Here is a 22,721-nt window from a genome sequence, read left to right on the forward strand (position 1 = left end):
AGATTTCCGCCCCAAGAAGTAGGATTTTCCTTCGTAATGTCTCTGAATGCAAAAATGTTTCACTAAGAACAGTGAAATCATTCTCTTCTAGGGTGCTGCTTACCCACACTGATTTTATTTTCATAAAGGTTGAGTATCCTTTATCCAAAATGCTTGGGATCAGAAGTGTTTTGGATTTCACATTTTTTTTTGGATTTTGGAATATGTGCATTATACTTAGTAGTTGAACATCTCTAATCTGAAAATCTAAAATCCTAAATGCTCCAATGAGCATTTCTGTTGTCATGACAGCACTCAAAAACTTTTGTAGCTCACTCAGGTTCAAGGATGGAAAAAAGAAAAGTTTTGGATTTCAAATTTTTCAGAGTAGGGATACTCAATTTATAACAGCTTTTTTTTTTTTTTTGGATGGAGTCTCCCTCTGTTGCCCAGGCTGGAGCGCAGTGGCCCAATCTCTGCTCAATGCAACCTCCGGCTTCTGGGTTCAAGTGATTCTCCTGCCTCAGCCTCCTGAGTAGCTGGGACTACAGGTGGACGCCACCACGCCCAGGTTTTAGTAGTAGACAGGGTTTCACGATATTGGCCAGACTGGTCTCGAACTCCTGAACTCAGGTGATCTACCTGCCTCAGCCTCCCAAAGTGCTGGGATTACAGGTGTGAACCACTACGCCTGGCCTGTAACAGCTTTTTGAAACGTAATTCACAGTACCATACAAGTCATCCATTTAAAGTATACCCATTAAAGTATACAATTCAGTAAGTTTTTAGTGTAAGAATTGTATACCTGGCAGGGTGCGGTGGCTCATGCCTGTAATCCCCAGCACTTTCGGAGGCCAAGGTGGGTGGATCACCCGAGGTCAGGAGTTCAAGACCAGCCTGGCCAACGTAGCGAGACGCTGTCTCTACTAAAAACACAAAAATTAGCTGGACGTGGTGGTGGGCACCTGTAATCCCAGCTGCTCGAGAGGCTGAGGCAGGAGAATCGCTTGAACCCAGGAGGTGGAGGTTGTGGTGAGCCGAGATCATGCCATTGCACCCCAGCCTGGGCAACAAGAGTGAAACTCCGTCTAAAAAAAAAATTGTATACCTATCATTAACAATTTGGAATATTTTCATTTCCCCAAAAGAAACCCACATAACCATTAGCAATCACTCCTCAGTTTCTACCAAACTTCCCAGACCTAGGCAACTAATCTACTTTCTGTCTCTGTAGATTTGTCTATTCTGGACATCTCATATAAACAGCCATACAGTTGTTTGTAACTGGCTTCTTTCACTTAGCATCTGTTCACCGTTCATCCATATTGGAGCATGTATCAATACTTCATTCCTTTTCATTGTTGAATAATACTCTGTTGTATAGACACACCACATTTTATCTATCCATTCATCAGCTTATGGACACTTGGGTATGTGGCTTCTGGGCTATGATGAATAATACTGCTGTGAACACTCATGTACCAGTATTTGTGTGGATACAGGTCTTCATTTCTTTTGGAAATATACTCAGGACTGGACTATCAGGTACATGGTAACTCTATGAATAATCATTTGAGGAACTGCCAGATTGTTTTCCAAAGACTGTACCATTTTACATTTCTATAAGCACTGTATAAAAGTCCCCATTTTTTCCCACATCCTCAACACTTGTTAATGTCCATCTTTTTCATTTTAGCTATACTAGTGGATATGACGTGATACCTCATTGTGGTTTTGTGGTATCTTATTTCCATAATGACTAATGATGTTGTACATCTTTTTATATATATGCTATTTGCCCAACTGTATCAAATGCTAAGGGTTCTTTATATTGTTCTCCATACAAGTCCATTATCACACAAATATTTTCTCTCATTTTGTGGGCTGTTTTCCCTTTTGTAATAGTATTCTTGAAGAAAAAAGATTTAAATTTTGATGGCCAGGTGCGGTGGATCACACCTGTAATCCTAGCACTTTGGGAGGCTGAGGTGGGTGGATCATTTGAGCCCACGAGTTTGAGACCAGCCTGGGCAACACGGTAAAACCCCATCTCTACAAAAAACACAAAAATTAGCTGGGCATGGTGGCTCACTCCTGTAGTCCCAGATACTTTGGGGGCTGAGGCAGGAGCACTGCTTGAGCCCAGGAGTTCGAGACTGCAGCAACCAATGACTGCACCACTGCACTCCCACCCAGACAACAGAGTGAGACCCTCTGTCTCTTAAAAGAATTTTTTTTTTAAAATAGGGACATTACCTTGGATTATCCGGGCAGACTTAATGTTACCACAAGTTTCTTTAAAAGTGAAACAGAGTGATACAACATGAGGACTCAACCCAGCCCACTGCTGCTGGCTGCCTTTGAAGATAGAGGAAGAGACTACAAGCCAAGGAATGTGGCAGGAGCTGAAAAAGGGTAGGAAATGCATTCTACCCTAGAGCTTTCAGAAAGGAAAACTGCTGTGCCAACTTAAGCCCAGTGAGAACCATGCAGGACTTCTAACCTACAAAACTATAAGATAACAAATTTGTCATGTTTTAAGCCATTAAGTCTGTGATGATTTACAACAGTAGCAGTAGAAAGCCAATAACGGATTCAGTCTTTTTACCATTAAGCATTGTGTTGGTTGCAAGTTTTTCGTAGATGAAAAGTTTCCTCACTAGTTTGAGGAAGTTCCTTTCTATTAAGTTTGTTGAGTATTTTTAACATGAAAGGCTGCTAGATTTTTTTTTAACTGCTCTCACTCTGTGAATAATTGGTATTAATTCTTTTTTTTAATTTATTTTTTATTTTCATTTTTGAGATGGAGTCTTGCTCTGTCACCCAGGCTGGAGTGCAGTGGTGTGATCTTGACTCGATACAGCAGTCTCTACCTCCCAGGTTCAAGCGATTCTCCTGTCTCAGCCTCCCGAGTAGCTGGGATTACAGGCATCCGCCACTATGCCTGGCTAATTTTTGTATTTTTTTTTTTTAGTAGATACAGGGTTTCACCATTTTGACCAGGTTGGTCTTGAACTCCTAACCTCAAGTGCCTCGGCCTCCAAAGTGCTGGGATTATAGGCGTAGGCCACTGCACCTGACCGGTATTAATTCTTTAAATGTGAATCCATGTGGTCCTCAGCTTTTCTTTTTGGATAGTTTTGATTACTAATCAATCTCTTTGTGTCAGTTTTTATTTGTTTGTTTTGAGACGGAGTCTTGCTCTGTCACCCAGGCTGGAGTGCTGTGGCACGATATCGGCTCACTGCAACTCCGCCTCCTGGGTTCAAGCGATTCTCCTGCCTCAGCCTCCAGAGTAGCAGGGATTATAGGCGCACACCACCATGCCTGGCTAATTTTTGTATTTTTAGTAGAGACGGGGTTTCGCCATGTTGACTAGACTGTTTGCAAACTCCCCTGACCTCGGGTGATCCACATGCCTTGGCCTCCCAAAGTGCTGGGATTACAGGCGTGAGCCACTGTGCCTGGCCTAACTTTTTTTTTTTTTGAGACAGAGTCTCGCTCTGTCGCCTGGGCTGGAGTGCAGTGGCATGACCTCGGCTCACTGCAACCTCCATCCCTGGTTCAAGCGACTCTCCTACCTCAGCCTTCCGAGTAGCTGGGACTACAGGCGTGTGCCACCACACCCAGCTAATTTTTGTATTTTAAGTAGAGACAGGGTTTCACCATGTTGGTTGGCCAGGATGGTCTCAATCTCTTGACCTCATGATCCGCCCGCCTTGGCCTCCCAAAGTGCTGGGATTAAAGGCATGAGCCACCGCGCCCAGCCTTTTTTTTTTTTTTTTTTTTGAGATGGAGTCTCGCTCTGTTGCCCAGGCTGGAGTGCAGTGGCGTGATCTTGGCTCACTGCAAGCTCCGCCTCCCAGGTTCACACCATTCTCCTGCCTCAGTCTCCCGAGTAGCTGGGACTACAGGCGCCCGCCACGCCTGGCGAATTTATTTTTGTATTTTTAGTAGAGATGGGGTTTCACCATGTTAGCCAGGATGGTCTCAATCTCCTGATTTTGTGATCCGCCCACCTCGGCCTCCCAAAGTGCTGCGACTACAGGCGTGAGCCACCGCACCCGGCCTTTTTTTTTTTTTTAAAGCAAATTATCTCAGACCCTGATTGAGTCAGTTTTGGTAGCTTTTTTTTTTTTCTTGGAATTTGTCCATTCCATCTAGATTATGTAAATGGCATACATTTGTTCATAATATTCCCTTATAATCTTTTATTTCTGTAAGGTCAATAGTAATATCCCTGCTTTTATTCTTGATTATAGTTAGTCTAGCTAAAGGCTTGTGAAATGTGGTTGATCTTTTCAAAGAACCTTTCAGTTTCACTGATTTTCTCTATCATTTTTCTATTCCAAACTACTTTTCTGAAATCTATTAAATCTATTTTTCCTCTTGAAATCTATTAAAAGTGCAGAGAGTTAGTAAACTCACCTGATCCAAGAAATTTGTGAAGTTTATGAATCCAAGTTAGCCCAACACTATGTACACCAGCTTCATGAGTACAGTGATATCTTGAAGGACACTTGGGATCTGCAAATAGAATGATTAATGATACAAAGGTAGCCAGTGGATAACTAAAAAAATTTACCTCAAATTTGTTGGCTATTCCACATTAGCCTACAAACGCATTTGTTGATGGAAGGTTTTATAAAAGACTTTCATATTGTTAGGGGTTTTGAAATTTTAAAATTTGAATTCAAATTTCAAATATATTTTAAGTACAGATATACCTCAGAGATACTGTGGGTTTGGTTCCAGACCATTGCAATAAAGCGAATACAGAAATAAAGTGAGTCACACAAATCTTTTGGTCTCCCAGTACATAAGAAAGTTATGTTTACACTATGCAGAAAGTTATGTTTATACTAGTAGGTACACAATAGTGTTACGTCAAAAAATATGTACATACCTTAACCATTTTTTATTGCTAAAAAATGCTGACACAGAGACACAGTGAGCACGTGCTGTTTGAAAAATGGTGCCGATAGACTTGCTTGATGCAGGGTTGCCACATCTTTCATTTGTATAAAAAAAAAAAAAAAAAAGGCACTATCTGTGAACCACAATAAAATGAGGAGGTATGCCTATGTTTTAAAAAGTATAAAAAATTGCCGGGTGTGGTGGCTCACGTCTGTAATCCCAGCACTTTGGGAGGCCGAGGTGGGAGGATCACAAGGTCAGGAGTTCGAGACCAGCCTGATCAACATGGTGAAAACCCGTCTCTACTAAAATACAAAAATTAGCCGGGCGTGGTGGCATGCACCTGTGATCCCAGCTACTCAGGAGGCTGAGGCAGGAGAATCACTTGAACCCGGGAGGTGGAGGTTGCAGTGAGCCGAGATAGCACCACTGCACTCCAGCGTGGGCGAGAGTGAAACTCCGTCTCAAAAAAAAAAAAAAAAAATCAAAAACTCAATCCAAATGTTATTTTCTAAATATGAACACAATGAGGTTCACCAAAACATAAATACTTGCTGGCAAGTAACTCATTTATGCTTTTCTCTGTGCATTTATTTAGTTCTTCAAAAGAAAATGGTGGTTAAAATAGCAGCTCTGTAGAAAACCTATGCTTATGCTTGCATACATCGACTTAAATAAAATTGTTGAAGCAAATGCACTTCTACAGCATAGTTATCACAAAAGACTTTAACACAACGGCTCAGGGAACAGTTCTATCAGTATAGTAAGGTGTGAAATGAGAAGTGAAGTTTCGTATGTCTTCATAATGTTGACTTACAGATAGTTTCAAAGGTTATTTTCAGTTTTGGATGCTCTTTTTGTTTGACAATCATTTATAACTAAGAAGTATGAGTAGTTGTTATACAATTTTAATTAACTGGTTTTGAAACAAAAATTTCTGTACCTCCTTTGAGCCCCAGTATCAGTAAGACAATCCTGAGACTAAAAGATAAACTACTGAATACCTATTATTATGTATAAATATTTATCTCTGTAACTCAATATTTTTATTATTAATATTAATAATAATCTTATTGGCCGGGTGTGGTGGCTCACGCCTGTAATCCCAACCCTTTGGGAGGCCAAGGTGGGCAGATCACCTCAGGCCAGGAGTTCAAGACCAACCTGACCAACATGGAGAAACCCCGTCTCTACTAAAAATACAAAATTAGCCAGGCGTGGCGGCACACGCCTGCAATCCCAGCTACTCGGGAGGCTGAGGCAGAAGAATCGCTCGAACCTGGGAGGTGGAGGTTGCGGTGAGCCGAGTTGTACCACTGCACTCCAGCCTGGGCAACAAGAGCGAAACTCCGTCTCAAAAAAAAAAAACAAAATAATAATGTTATTAAACTAAAACAAAATACAGAGATAAGGTATATATTAAAGCTGATAAAATGGCAACAATAACCCATAAAACCCCTAAATTAAATTTTCCTTTAATCTAACAGTCTCACTTTGTGGTTAGTGACTTTATCATAAATTAATATTCTAAAGCTGATATATTATTTTTCTGTCTTATATATTGAGGTTCCATAAAACAGCTTAGAAAACAGCATTCTGCTATAAAAAGTTTAAAAAACCCTCATCTATGGGAATCATCTGTTTGCATAATTAAAATATTGAAAATTTTCTTTTCATTTGCCTATGTTTTAAGACTTAAGGCTCAAATCATCTCATTAAATCTAACACTGTTAAAATGGCTTTTCAAAACCTGTAGTGCTAACATCAACAGAAAAGTCTTAACACTGGGGTGTAAAACAAATTGATTACTAAAAAGAGCCAACATTTACTTAACAGGAAATTTGTTAGATACCACCCTATGCTATACTGTAGCCATTTCACTTTGTCACTAAGAAATCTGGTGTGCCTCAGTGATTATAATATGCCTTGTTCAGCACAATTAGGAACAAGTCAAAAATTTCTTAGTTTCACATATGAAAATGTTACTCTCATTAGAAGAACCAAGAAAAGGCTGGGCATGGTGGCTTATGCCTAAAATCCCAGCACTGTGGGAGGCCAAGGTGGACAGATAAGGAGTTCGAGACCAGCCTGACCAACATGGTGAAACCCCATCTGTACTAAAAATACAAAAATTAGCCAGGCCTGGTGGCGCATGACTATAATCCCAGCTATTTGGGAGGCTGAGGCAGGAGAATCGCTTGAACCCAGGGGGCGGAGGTTGAAGTGAGCCAAGATCGTGCCATTGCACTCCAGCTTGGGCAACAGGAGCAAAACTCCATCTCAAAAAAAAAACAAAAAACAAAATACAAAAAACAAAACCCAAGAACAAAACGTCCACGTCTACACTTAAGATTTCCCAAGGATATACGTATCTATATGAGGAAACCAATTAGTTTATGTCACTTTACTTCATTTGGTCTGTTTCCTCATCTATAAAATTCTTAGACAACATAAATCTCAAAATACCTTAATTAGACAAACCCAATGTACACTCTTTGCTGGGTTGTTATGTAAGGAATTCTGCCCCCTTAAATGTTTTGGCTATACTTTAGTACAGAGTTGAGGCCGTTATTACCAAAACTAGGCAAACTGGCTAACAAGAACTGTAAGGAGAGTAGGTCAAACTGCTACAAGATTGAAATCCTATGTTGCAGTGAATGACACAATTTCATTCTTTTTTAAAGCCAAATAGGGCTGGGCATGGTGGTTCACACCTGTGGACCAGCACTTTGAGAGGCTGAGGCAGAAGGATCACTGGAGCTCAGGAGTTTCAGCTTGGACGACATGGCAAAATCCCGTATCTACCAAAAATACAAAAATTAGGCGTGGTGGTGCACACCTGTAGTCCCAGCTACTCCAGAGGCTGAGGTGAGAGGATTGCTTGAGCCTGGGAGGCGAAGCAGTGAGCCAAGATCACGCCACTGTACTCCAGCCTAGATGACACAGTGAGATCATATCACACACACACAAAAGCCAAATGGTATTCCACTGTGTATACAATGCCACATTTTAAAAATCCATTTGGGGCCAGGTGCGCGGTGGCTCACATCTGTTATCCTAGTACTTCTGGAAGGCCGAGGCAGGTGGACTGCTTGAGGCCAGGAGTTTGAGACCAGCCTGGCCAACATGGTGAAATCCCACCTCTACTAAAAATACAAAAATTGCCAGGCGTAGTGGCTCACGCCTGGAATCCCAGCACTTTGTGAGGTCGAGGTGGGCGGATCACAAGGTCAGGAGTTCGATACCAGCCTGGCCAATATGGTGAGACCCCCGTCTCTACTAAAAACACAAAAATTAGCAGGGCGTGGTGGCACATGCCTGTAGTCCCAGCTACTAGGGAGGCTGAGGCAGAAGAATTGCTTGAACCCAGGAGGCGGAGGTTGCAGTGAGCTGAGATGGTGCCACTGCACTTCAGCCTGGGCAACAGAGCGAGACTCCATCTCAAAATAAATGAATAAATGAAATAAAAATATAAAAATTAGCCAGGCATGGTGGTGGGTACCTGCAATCCAGCTACTTGGGAGGCTGAGGCAAAATAATCGCTTGAACCTGGGAGGTGGAGGTTGCAGTGAGTCGAGATTGCACCATTAGACTCCAGCCTGGGTGACAGAGCCAGACACCATCTCAACAACAACAACAACAACAACAACAACAAAATCCATTTGGTCTGTAGATGGACACAGGTTGATTCAGCATCTTAGCTGCTGTGAATAACACTGCAATGGGCATGGGAGTGCAGGTATCCCTTCAACCTATTATTTCCTTTCCTTTTGACATACCCAGTAGTGGAACTACTGAATAACATGGTAGTTCTACTTTTGAAAGGACCAGGAAAAATTCACTATTAGGAATCTGGTGATCTGGACCAAAGACCACTATTTTAAAACTTGGGAAATTTGCTCAGTCTGTCTTAGACAAAAAGTGTACTATAGTGACTAAAAAGCTAAAAAAAACCCAGTCAACTTTTTAAAGGCTGGAACCACAGAACAAATACATTACATAGGAACAGTCTATGATAGTCTTAGTATAAAAATCATGGGAAAAAAGCACTACATTTATTGAAGAGCTTACCTCTATGAAGTTTGACTGGACAAGAAAAGTCAGAATCAAAAGGGTCATCCTCTCCAGATGCCAGTTTCAAAGCAAGCTCCAACTCAACACATTCAAACACATACAGAGAAGGAATGAGGTCAATCCTGGAATCCCAGGACTTTTCTGACTGTAAAAAAAAGTGTTGTAATTTTGATCTTGCATGTTAATTTGAAAATGTACACAATTAAAAACAGGCAAAAAGCTGGGTCAGGGCCGGGTGCGGCTGTTCTTGCCTGTAATCCCAGCACTTTGGGAGGCCGAGGCAGGTGGATCATCTGAGGTCAGGAGTTCAAGACCAGCCTGGCCAACATACTGAAACCCTGTCTCTACTAAAAGTACAAAAAATCAGCCGGGCGTGGTGGTGGGTGCCTGTAATCCCAGCTACTGGGGAGGCTGACGCAAGAGAATCGCTTGAACTCAGGAGGCAGAGGTTGCAGTGACCCGAGATCACGCCATTGCACTCCAGCCTGGGCACCAAGAGCGAAACTCTGTCTCAAAAAAATAATAATAAAAAAAAATTAAAAAATTGAAAAAAAAGCTGGGTCAAACAGTACTTTCAAATTCTTAATTCCACCTCTATCCTAACAGTGCACTGTTATTCTGAAGACAAAATGTCTCTCTTCCTTTAGGAAGATGTTTGTGAAAAAAGCCAATTCAGTGATTCCAAGGCTCTTTGTATCTGTCCCTGAAGATTGCAATATAGAGACCAGAAAGTAACATGCAGACTGGTGGACCAAGTAAGTTGGGCAACCTTCTAACTTCTTTCCACTTAGATTGCTAAGTGTGCTTCAGCTACTTTTTTAACTGTTTAATTTCCAAAATATCAGAAGTTCCATAAATAAGTTAAAATTCCTTCTCATATATTAAGCATTCATATTGGGTCAGGAACTATGCCAGGTGTTGAAGATACAAACAACCACAGCAGCCTGCACTTACCGTGTGGTCATCTTCTTCTTCCCCTTCTAGCACGACACAGTGATACAGCATTCCTGATTCAGTAGCGATCACTAAGATATTGGGGACACAGGGTAAGCAGAGTATAGCACACGCATCATAACCATAGTTATCTTCAGCCGCAGGATGCATGGGCAATGGACCCAACAGCTTTCCAATATTTCCAGGGCTAAAGAAGGAGTAAAAACATATTTGGGAAATGTTGACAATATGCATGCTCATCCCATAAAACCATTCTTTGACTTTGTTTTCCTCCAGCTATCATACCTTCATTATAAATGTAGTGTATTCCCAATACTCCATCTTCTCACTTTCCCACTCAGATCCCACCACTCTGTGTTTCTCAACCAGAGATAATTTTGCCCTAGCGGACAGTGGCAATGTCTGAAGACATTTTGGCTTGTCACAACTGGTTGTCACAATGTGGGGGGAGGTATTAGCATCTAGTGGTTAGAGGCTAGACAGAGGCCGCTAAACATTCCCCCACAGCACAGCACCTCTAAAACAAACAATAATTCAGACTAAAATGTCAATAGTACAAAGGTTGAAAACCCTTGCCCTAAATTTACTATGGTTTATGCTTTCACCACTCCACTGAAGCTACTGTGGCAAAGGTCACCTGTGAGATTTGCTAAATCCAAAATGCACTTAACCTTCTGCTGCATTTATCACTGGTTAACGACTACTGCTACTCAACAGCTGTAACAATTCTTTCTTGTAGTTCTCTCTTCCTACCTCTTTAAACACAATTTTCTAACGTCCTTTTCTAATTTCTGTCTCTTAAATATTGGTGTTCTCCAGGATTCTGTTGTATGCTTTGACTTTTTTCAAAATACACACTTAAATGAGAGCCTATTAAACTATGCCTCGTTTTAACTACCATCTATATTCAAAGACTACCAAATCCTTTCTTCTAAAATGTAGCTTCTCTTCAAGGCTTTGGATCCCCATATTAAATTTGATTTGACAAATACTTATTATTGAGTGCTAGATGATACTCCCAGTGAATGATGGTTTAGTTGATGAGGCAGACATTTAACCAGAATTACTATACCATGTGGTAAGTGCAACAACAGAAGGATTTATGGTGTACAAAGGAATGACAAAAAGATACAAAGATAATGAAGAAAGCTATAAAAAATAAATGAGAAAAATGAGAAAGAATGATTTCTGGGAAGGGGATTGTTGAGCATTCCAAGCTAGAGATCAGTTTATGCAAAGTCCTGGAAACATGAAAGACAAAGAACTAAGAACAAGAAAACTTATTTAGTATGATGGGAGGCAAAGTACAAGGTTGAAGGCAACGGCAAAATAGCTAGACAGACATCCAGGACTGGCTTATGAAGTACACAGTCTTGTGTGCTATGTTAAACTATTCGAAATCTATCTGCCGGGTAACAGTATATCACTAGAGGTTTAAATCAAGCGATGGAGCCTCACTTTACAAATCAGTCTGGTACTAGGGAGGAAGACATGGAAGGGTCCAAAATGGGATTTGGGGAAACTATTTAAGAAAATAAGCCAGGCAGATGGTGAAGTAGGCAGATGATGCAGTTCTGAAGCAGGGACAGAGGAATGCAGAGAAGGGTGTATAATCAGGGGTGTCCAATCTTTTGGCTTCCCTGGGCCACACTGGAAGAATTGTTTTGGGCCACACAGAAAATACACTAACAATACGTGATGAGCTTTAAAAAAGAAAAGAAAAGAAAAGAAAATCGCAAACAAATCTCATAATGTTCTAAGAAAGTTTACAAATTTGTGTTGGGCTGCATTCAAGGCTGTCCTGGGCTGTGCACAGCCCGTGGGTTGGACAAGCTTGGTGTATACTTCCGAAAAATTTAAATCACAAAATCAATAGAAATTTGGGACTGATGAAATGTAAGGATGAAGAAAACTTTTGGGTTTTGGGCTAACGTTACTAGGCAGATCATGGTTTGGACAAATGAGGGCTCAGCAGCAAGAGGAGAAAGGGTAAGGGAAGGTACTAAAGTTACCACAAAATCCTCCTGAGATCATGAGTGAAAGGCAGAGAACATTTCTGCCAAGGAGAATGCACTCAATAGTGAATCCTCACCATTCTGTAACCTACCGAGCTCTTTCATCTTTCTAATCTTTATGGTTTTGCATACTCTCTTCTCTCTCCTGTACCCACTTCTGATTCTGTCTAGTGAATCCTTCAAGTTCAAGCTTTTGTAATAGCATTTCCTTAAAGTCTTCCAAGATGAGCAGGCCTACTCATTTACTCCATCACACTCCTGAAGAACCCGGTGATGCCCTGAGCATATGACACTGTACTATAGTTACTGGTTTAGTTGTATGCCCTTCTGGTAGTTAAGGAACCACATGGCAGGAACCTTGCCTTCAATCTTGTATTTCCATCTTCTGCCAGAGTGGGTCCTGAATAAGTATCTGTTAAGTCGATTTACAAGCGAATAAACTCTAATGCTCAGCCCTTAGCCTTATGCCTCTGCAGTTTTCCCTCAAATTCTTATCCTGTATAGACTCTCTCACCATGACAGATGATTCTCATACCTCTATTTTAATTCTTCTTGTCTCTCATCATCCTGTATTTCCAACTGTCCATGGAATATTTCCATTTTATTGGTCCAATGCTATCTTACACTGATTTACTTAGAAATAAATCTTCTCCCCCAATTAGCAGCCTTTACTGACCTGTTTCTGTTCATGGCATACTCCCTTATCCAAACAGTAACTAAGTCTTATTTATCCTTCCTTTGTTGTTATCTACTGTGTTTCATTTTTCCCTCTGTTCTATTACCACCCAAGTTCAAACTCTCATAAATGACAAGCTCAATTTTGCAAAAGCTTCTTTAAAAGTCTCTATCCCAGTCCCCTCCCTAACCAATTGTTTTGTCCTTCTGTTCAGAAACCATCACTGGCTTCCTACTACCCTATTCCTACAGAAAAAAAAACCCACACTCACTCTTTAACGAGGTATTTTTAATTCCAGCAAATTTTCTCGGGACAGATACTCCAGCTTTATCACTTAATGCTCCCTACATGAATCCTCAGCTCTAGCCCAGAATGTCTAATAAATTAAGCTTGAATGACACTTGCACTTGCTTATTTTCAGACGCTACTTTATGCTGCCCTTGACAGAAATGGTCTCACTCTTCCTTGATACTTCATTTAATCCTGAATGAGACCTTTAAGTCACACATGACACCACTCCTTCTCTACGAAAATTTCCTTAACCTCCCAGTCAGAATGATCTCTCCTTCCTCGGGGTTCTTACTGTCTGTGTACCAATACTGTGGTATGGATAGTATTTTTTCATATGTATGTATCTTTCTCCCCACAACTGGGACATAAGATACCAGATTACCACGCCTACGTGGTGTCTTGTTCATATAAGATAAACAATAAGCACTTGTTCGGATAACTAGAATTTGTGAACACAAATCCAGGCCTATCATAAGTGATTATCCAAGAATTCTATAGAACTTACCCAAATAATATGAAGAAATGAAAGGCCAAATGACCTGTACTAACTCTTTCTCAAAAATATGCAAGCCAAGCATGTGAAGGCTGCAACATTTCCACAGACTCAAAAACATGGCTCCCAAGTCCAGCCTCAATGATCTCTACTGGAGCCCAAACTGAGTTTTCATTTCAGGTGGGTGACCACCTCAACTTACCTGTGTAACAGACTGATGTATGTCAGGAAAGTCTCTCCATTTTCATATAAGATGTACAGTGGGTATGCCACTACTTCATCTTTGCCGTTTTGTCCAAATAGAGTCTTTGGGACTGCTGCCAATGGCCCAAAGTCAAATGCAACTGCTGTCTCTCCTAGAGATGCGGTATACGCCCTTCTGGAAAGAGATGTAAAAACCAACTTGTTAAAAACAAAAACAACAAAAAGTAAAAAGAAAAACAAAACAAAACCACAAAATGTCTAATAACAGGAGGTGGGTATGTATGGAATTTGTAGGCAATGGACTGAAAAGACAAAAAATGATTATGAAGAATGTTAACATTTAAAAATTCTCAGCTGGGTGCAGTGGCTCATGCCTGTAATCCCAGCAATTTGGGAGGCCGAGGTGGGTGGATCACCTGAGGTCAGGAGTTCGAGACCAGCCTGGCCAACATGGTGAAACCCCATCTCTACTAAAAATACAAAAATTAGTTGGGCATGGTGGCAGGTGCCTGTAATCCCAGCTACTTGGGAAGCTAAGGCAGGAGAATTGCTTGAACCTGGGAGGCGGAGGTTGCAGTGAGCCGAGATTGTGCCATTGCACTCCAGCCTGGGCGACAAGAGCGAAACTCCGTCTCAAAAAAAAAAAAAAAAAAAAAAAAATTCTCATGAAATTAAGTGAAAAAAGCTGGCCATAAAATTATTTGGTTCTACTCTCATCTTAAATAGTTTAAATACACAGATATACAAATAGCAAAAATTTATTATATACACACACATAAATGCAAAAAGGAAACATGAAAACATCAACAGTTGTCTCTGAGCAGCGGGATCCGTAAGTTCTGCAAATACTCGCAAAGCACCTACTCTGTGCCAGGTACTTTTCTAGGGTCTGGGAATATGTCAGTGAATTAAACAAATGCCCTGCCCTCTAGAGAGAGAAATACCACAAAAAGAGAAGAAATAAAGATGGAACATAAACTCAGAAAATATCATGAAAAATAAAGTAGGGTAAGAGGGTATTGATGGAGGTGCTACTTTAGACTACTTGGTATAGGAAAGACTCTGATAAGATATTTGAGCAAAGATCTGAAGGAAGTAAGAGAGCAAGTCTGTGGTTAACTAGGGAAGGAGCAGTTGAGGTGGAGAGCAAATGCTCTAAGGTAGAAGTGCTTAATGTCAGTGGAATGGCAAGGAGGCCAAGGTGCCTGGAGCCCAGAGAGCCAGGGCACAGAGGGAGGAATGAAGCTGGAAAGGCAATCAGGTGGCATACCTGTGGACCCTTTATAGGTAAAGACTCTGGGAAATCAACGGGGTATGGAGAGCAGGGAAGTAGAATGATCTGATTAAACTGATCTGATTAAACTTAGATTAAAGTAGAATGATGTGATTAAACTTTGGGTGCTGTATTGAAACAGGCTATAGCTATAGGAGATTACAAAAGATTTTCATTTTCTTAATACTTTGATCTATTTTTCTCAATTTTCTACAGCAAATATACATTACATGTATATCAAGAAGGCAAATCATAAAACCATGCTGTTTTTATATTTAAAATTTACTGTAGTTATTCAGGAAGATTCTAGTTCAATACAAAGTTAACAAATATGGTTAAAATGAAATCACAATTTCATATAGTTGAGAGAGCAAACATCAATGCAAGATATTATCTTAGTTTCTTCATCACATAGAAAGGTGATAAAGAAATGAATGGTGGCTCAGGCCTGTAATTCCAGCACTTTGGGAGGCTGAGACGAGCAGGATCACTTGAGCCTAGGAGTTCCAGACCAGCCTGGCCAACACGACGAATCCCTGTTCTACTAAAAATACACTTACTTCTCACATTACCAAAAGCATGCTAGTCACCTCTGAAAAACCTTGCAACCTGTTAAAATTGCATTTATAATCCCAATAAGCTAATTAAAAAACCATTTCAAGACTCAAATAAAAACTTACCCTTTATTGAGTACTAGACTTTCCTCTTCGGCTTCTGAAAGTATAATCACGTTAGTGGGTGTCTGCGGCTCACGTAGTGAGTAAATTCTAGCAACCAAAAGAGAAGAAAACCAGCACTTAAAATTCTGTTTTCATTTCCCAAAACTGCACTTTCCTCTCCATCTAGTCAGTTCTTGAGAATTTTCTAACACTTATCACAACTATTTCTTTGCAAAAATCTTGCTGTTGCAAAGTAGTCTACTTCATTTATTCTTTAACTACATAAGGGAGTTTCATTGGGGCCTGAAGAAATGTTCTCTATCCTTACCAATACCCTTTAACAGCCTATTCCATACCATCGCACCTCTGTCACTTCCGTCCTGAGCCCTTAGCTATACTCGCCTTGTCCAGTCATCTCACTATTGCCCCTAAGCTTGCCAGTTTTCCTTCAACTACACACATCTATCTCTGCCTATTGTACACCAAATCCCACCAGAGAAAGAACTGTATCTTATTCTTTATATGCCAACTGGCTGACAGAGTGAGTGATATTTAGCCTGCAAATCTACTTATGTGTTTGTTATATAAAAACCCAATATTGGCCAAGTACGGTGGCTCACACCTGTAATCCTAGCACTTTGGGAGGCCAAGGTGAGCAGATCACTTGAGGTCAGGAGTTCGTGACCAGCCTGGCCAACATGATGAAACCCCGTTTCTACTAAAAATACAAAAATTATTTGGGTGTGGTGGCACACACCTGTAATCCCAGCTACTCAGGAGGCAGGAGAATCGCTTGAACCTGGGAGGTGGAGGTTGCAGTGAGCTGGAGGCTGGAGTGAGCCAAGATCACGCCACTGCACTCCAGCCTGGGCGACAGAGCGAGACTCCATTTCAAAAAAAAAAAAAAAAAACCAAACAAACAAACCCAATATCGTATCATCTCTATTTTCAAGGGCAAGTATAATACTGAATTTTTTTAACCAAAATTATTTTAATTTAAAGTAACCTACATTTCACAGCATATAAGGCTATTGTGAAAAAGGGAATTTTCAAAAGGCCAGTAATGTCATTTTAGAAATCCAATGTCCCTTATAATCACTTATTTTGTCTGACGCCATTAAGAATTTTTTAACTTGGTTTCTTCCAATATCAATAAAATGCCACATTAAGTATTTAATAAATTTTTAATGATAACTTGATCCATTTGAATACACATTTATTACGGTCTTCCTAGGTTCCTACAAGCGTTACTAACTTCAGAATACACATAAATACTAGACAATAATGTTGTATTGGGGAACAGTGAAAGAAAAAGAAGGTGCAACAGGGCATTCGGTGAAAATTTCCTTTTGCTCTGAAACTGCCCAAAATCTCCAAAGCTTAGGAAAACAGAAGTGTTAAATACCACATATTTTAAAAAAGAACCTTCAATATTTGGGGCCAGATACTTCCTTTGGGGCTTAAGAACTGTACCTATGCTATCTTCCCACCATCTCCTTTTCCATCATAGCATATAAAAGGAAGACTAAGAAGAGAGGATGTCAAAGATTCCTTAGGAGTACAGTATAATGTTTGTAATGGGAAGATTTTCCCTCTCCTCTTTCTCTGCCCTGAACTCTAAAGCCAAATGGGTGGGCAGGGAAGGCTCTAGGAAACAGCCAGATGTGGAGGTACCTGTAATAAGAGAGACTGGTGCATTTCCTAGCTGAATGCCCCTTAGTCACTTAGTAGCTGTCTCAGTTATAAGATCGAAAAAACATAGCAATACACACGTATCACATTCAGTACTATCTACAGTTTCAGGCATTCACTGGGGGGTCTTGGAACACACACCCTGCAGATAAGGTATACTGTACCCCATCTTGAGAGAAGATTCAGGGCATAGAGAACTGACAGGAGCCAATGGGAGCCAGAGCTCCTCAGTGATGGGGGGAGCTGGAAGTTCAACACTGCCCTCCACCACCACCCCCCGCCCCAACATACACACACACAAACACACCATCTATGCAGAGACTACCACATCAACAGAGTTCACTAGTGACAGATGGAACGAGATTCAAACAAGATCAGGCATACTTCCCCATCACTCACAGGCTACCAGTTCGGTAAGATCTCTACCTCACCTGTCCCACTCCCCTACCCCACACTGAAGGAGTTAGATTTGGAGGAAGGAGGGGGCAGCCCATTCCTTACACTTCACCCTATGCTCCAAAGTGCTGGGATAACAGGAAGAGTGAAAGAGCAGACCGCACACTCTCCAATCACTTCTGATCCCACAAAACCCAGGTCTGACCTACAAAAGGGCCAGGACATAGTTGTGAAAGATTTGAGATCAAATAGCTTTTGACATTCTTATTTTCTTTAGACAGGGTTTTACTCTGTCACCCAGGCTGCAATCTTCCTACCTCAGTCTCCTGAGTAGCTGGGACTACCGGCACATGCCATTATGCCCAGCTAATTTTTTTGCAGAGACAGGATCTCACTGTATTGCCCACATTGGTCTCGAACTCAGGGGCTCAAATGATCCTCCCACCTCGGCCTCCCAAAGTGCTGGGATTACAGGTGTGAGCCACTGCAACCGGCCAAGATGAGTTTTAAACTGGACACACTGTTTTCATAACTAGAAGTAACGAGAAAGCTATGGGGATCTGTATAAGACATCATTAAGGGGTGAGTCATTCAGCTGTGAAGGAAGATTTAGTAGAGCACAGTTAAAAGCAGTGATTACGAAAAATAAAACTGAAGGTATCTGTACCTCTGCCGAGTCCCCCCAATAACTTTTTACATAAGGCCGATCCAGAAAGTTAGCTGATAATAGAGTAGAAATCTACGTAGCATTAGGGCATTTAATCATAGAGTGCAAAGCTTGGAAGGGGCTTTAGAAACTATTGAATCAAACCTGCTCAATTTAAAAGATTGGAAACTGAGCCCCCCAACCCCTAAAAAGCTCAAGATCTCAAAGATAACAGAAAAGGAGGTGGGACAATAATTCAAATCTCTCAATTTACACTTACATTCTCTTTCCTTTATGCTACATTATTACCAAAAGGGTGACAATGATGAAAGAGTTTTGGAAAGATTATTCTAAGGTGTCAGATTAGGAGAGGAGATACCTGGAGGCAGGAAGACTAGTTGAGAAGGAATAGTGGTAAGTTAGAGCAGTTAGGCAATTCTTATGATTGAGAATGGGTTACAACAGCCATCCAATAAAAGCACTGACTCATTCAATGACTCACTTCGTTCTATGTTGAGCTGTTAATTGGCAAACAGAAACAGAGCTTTCCCACTCGCAAGGCTTCAAGAGAGAGAAATAAAATTTACCTGATTACGTTGTCTGATGTTAACAGCACTACGTGAGGATCCAGGATTTCACTTGGATACCATGCAGCATGCTTTAGAGTCAGAGAGGTGGAACTGGTGAAAAATCTCTCAGCAACTGGAGTGGTACTAAAATAAAGATAATAATTTTCCAAAACATTTTGTACAACTTGGATGAAAATCTTCTAAAGGAACTTCTTTTTTTTTGCAGATGGAGTTTCTCTCTTGTTGCCCAGGCTGGAGTGTAACGGCACAATCTCGGCTCACTGCAACCTCTGCCTCCCAGGTTCAAGTGATTCTCCTGCCTCAGTCTTTCAAGTAGCTGGGATTACAGGCACCTGCCATCTCGCCCAGCTAACTTTGTATTTTCAGTAGAGAGGGGGTTTCTCCATGTTGGTCAGGCTGGTCTCAAACTCCCGACCTCAGGTGATCTGCCCACCTCGGCCTCGCAAAGTGCTGGGATTACAGGCATGAGCCACCACGCCAGGCCCTGAAGAAATTTCTATTTTAACACTCTTTGATTCTCTTTCCTTCAGATTTATTTCCCTGAAATCATGCTGAGAGGGCATTCAAGGCAACTATTCAATCAATATCAAAGAATTGAAATAAAAATATCTTCTAAATTATAGCACATTGGCTGGGCGCAATGGCTCACGCCTATCTTAGCACTTTGGGAGGCCAAGGCAGGTGGATCACCTGAGGTCAGGAGTTTGAGACCAGCCTGGCCAACATGGTAAAACCCCGTCTCCACTAAAAATACAAGAATTAGGCAAGTGTGGTGGCACGTGCCTGTAACCCCAGTTACCCATGAGGCTGAGGCAGAAGAATCGCTGGAACCCAGGAGGCGGAGGCTGCAGTGAGCTGAGCTCGTGCCACTGCACTCCAGCCCGGGCTGAGGAGGTTGCAGTGAGCTGAGATCACGCCACTGCACTCCAGCTTGGGCTACAGAGCCAGACTCTGTCTCAAAATAAATAAATAATTTATTTATTTTAATAATTTATTTATTTAAATTTTATTTATTTATTTGAGATGAAGTCTCACTCTGTGGCCCAAGCTGGAGTGCAGTGGCGTGATCTTTGCTCACTGCAACCTCCGCCTCCTGGATTTAATCAATACTTGGGCCTTAACCTCCTGAGTAGCTGGGACTACAGGCGTGTGCCACCGCACCCCGCTTAGTTTTTGTATTTTAGTAGAAATGAGGTTTCACCATGTTGCCCAGGGTGGTCTCAAGCTCCTGAGCTCAGGTGATCCACCTGCCTCGGCCTCCCAAAGTGCTGGGATTACAGGCGTGAGCCATCATGCCTGGCTCCAAATTATAGCATATTTCATACGTATATATACATTTTAGGATGGTTTGACTTAGGATTGATACATATTTATACAGTACAAGTGTTTTCAGATATAGTATCTCATTTGATCTTTTTACTAACCCTGTAAGGAAATTACAAGGGCAGATATTATCAATCCTATTTTTAAAATGAGGAAACAGATTTAGAAGGTAAACAGTTTAAGGGGACTCAACTTATAAGTTGTGGAGCTAAAAGCAGTTTCTACCTTATACAGATGATCCCCAACTTTACAATGGGTTTACCAGTACATAAGCCAACATATATTGAGGAGCTCCTTACGACTTATGATGGGGTTACCCATCATAATGTTGAAAAATCCTACGTTGAACCATCCTAAATTGGGGATCCTCTGCTGTGTTGTCAGCAATAAATGCATTTTCAACTTACACTGGGTTTATCGGGACATAACCCAATCGTAAGTTGAAAAGCATCTGTACTCTTTTCAGTAGATCTTTCAGATTCACTTTTCTGGATTTGTTGAAAAAGAAATTATATAAAAATAGGCCAGGTGCGGTGGCTCACACCTATAACCCCGGCACTTTGGGAGGCTAAGGTGGGTGGATCACTTGAGGTCAGGAGTTCAAGACCAGCTTGGTCAACATGGTGAAACCCCGTCTCTACTAAAAATACAAAAATTAGCTGGGCATGGTAGCGCTTGCCTGTAATCCCAGTTACTCGGGAGGCTGAGGCAGAAGAATCGCTTGAATCCAGGAGGCAGAGCTTGCAGTGAGTCGAGATTGTGCCACTGCACTCCAGCCTGGGTGACAGAGCAAGACTCCATCTCAAAAAAAAAAAAAAAATATATATATATATATACACACACACACACACACATAAAATACTTACACTTCTGGCAAACTTCTGGCTGACAGATAACTGGTTTTACAAAATCTTACTTCTACCTAATCGAAAGAATGGCCTAGCCTCAAATGAGACAGCAATGTGGTACTTCAGGCAGAATAAAGTACAATCAATTACACGTATACTATAAACATTGATAACACAGAAGCCAGTCTGCAGACCACGAGGAGTGTTTTAATGTTTTAAGAGTAGTATACTAAACATGCTTAAGAACCACTAGTCTTGAACAATTTTCTGTATATATAATAAATTATACAGATAAATAGTATACAACTTACCTACAATTCACTGTTGATTTTCCACCTTCAAATTCAGAATTCTTCCCCCATCTTTTAGGTAATTCTAATACCATAAGTCCTTTTATTCCTATAAGTGCTACATGATGTTGTGTTGGGCTTAACAAGACTTGATAGATTTCAAACAGGGGTGGATTTATGCAAAGCAATCTCTGAAAATTAGAGCAAACCAGTCAACATAGTTAATTTTAATATAAATATAGGTGGCAGTTACTTGAAATCACAGTAATACTTTAGTTTACTACAATTATAGGATAATAAAACTCTGGATAAGTACTCACACTTGTACCATTAACTCACAAATTTTTTTTTTTTTTTTTTTTTGAGACAGAGTCTTGCTGTCACCCAGGCTGGAGTGCAGTGGCAGCCCACTGCAGACTTTACTATGGGGGTTCAAGTGTCCTCCCCACCTCAGCTTCCAGAGGAGCGGGGACTACAGGTGTGCACCATCACTCCCAGCTAATTAAAAAGGTTTTTTTGTAGAGATGGGGGTTTCGTCATGTTGCCCAGGCTGGTCTGAACACCTGTTCCTGTGCTCACAAGATCCACCTGCCTCCACCTTGGCCTCCTAAAGTGCTGATTATAGGCTACAGCTACCACACCCAACTTACTCATGCTTGCTTTTAACATCCAAAGTTACAACTCATGATAAGCTGCTTTCTTCCCCATCTCTAAGGTTTTGAGATTTTGGAGGAGTGAAGGTTATTGAGATAGTCACCAATATTTACTGAAAGCTTATAAATTCTGGGCACTCCAGCATTTTTGTATGCTGGACATACAAAAATAAGTAAATAGCCAGGCGTGGTGGCACATGCCTGTAGTCCCAGCTACTTCCAGGGGCTGAGGTGGGAGGATCACTCGACCCCTGACAGTAGAGGCTCCAATGAGCCGTGATCACACCACTGCACTCCAGCCTGGGCAACAGAGAAAGACCCCATTTCAAAAATAAAAAATAAAATACATTTTTAAAAAATGACAACGGCAGACCCAGCCCCTGCCTTGGAGCTTACAGTCTAGAAAAGAAGACAGAGGCAGAGTGCCATGGCTCACGGCTGAAATGCCAGCACTTTGGGAGGCCAAGACGGGTGGATCACCTGAGGCCAGGAGTTCCAGATCAGCCTGGTTAACATGGTGAAACCCCGTCTCCACTAAAAATACAAAAAGTAGCCGGGTACGGTGGAGTGGGCCTGTAATCCCAACTACTCAAGAGACTGAGGCAGAAGAATTGCTTGAATCCATGAGGTGGAGGTTGCAGTTAGCTGAGATTGCACCACTGCACTCCAGCCTGGGCAACAGAGCGAGATCCTGCCTCAAAACAAAACAAAACAAAACAAAAACAGCCGGGCGCAGTGGCTCACGCCT

At 41.3% G+C, this 22,721-nt stretch overlaps 1 protein-coding gene across 2 annotated transcripts in view; it reads right to left on the minus strand.

The window, feature by feature from the left end:
• The window catches only part of NUP88 (nucleoporin 88), a 33,564-nt gene that overhangs the window by 9,039 nt on the left and 1,804 nt on the right, over nt 1–22,721 (minus strand). For both annotated transcript variants that reach the window (XM_003810158.4, XM_055101008.1), the window contains 7 exons: nt 21,342–21,511; nt 18,857–18,982; nt 15,557–15,643; nt 13,602–13,778; nt 9,925–10,111; nt 8,968–9,115; nt 4,408–4,506 (listed from right to left, as the gene is read on the minus strand). In XM_003810158.4, coding sequence (XP_003810206.1) covers nt 4,408–4,506; nt 8,968–9,115; nt 9,925–10,111; nt 13,602–13,778; nt 15,557–15,643; nt 18,857–18,982; nt 21,342–21,511 — 994 coding nt within the window. The remainder of the gene's footprint in view (nt 1–4,407; nt 4,507–8,967; nt 9,116–9,924; nt 10,112–13,601; nt 13,779–15,556; nt 15,644–18,856; nt 18,983–21,341; nt 21,512–22,721) is intronic.

Source organism: Pan paniscus, chromosome 19 (assembly GCF_029289425.2).
Source record: "Pan paniscus chromosome 19, NHGRI_mPanPan1-v2.0_pri, whole genome shotgun sequence".
NCBI classification, from domain to species: domain Eukaryota; kingdom Metazoa; phylum Chordata; class Mammalia; order Primates; family Hominidae; genus Pan; species Pan paniscus.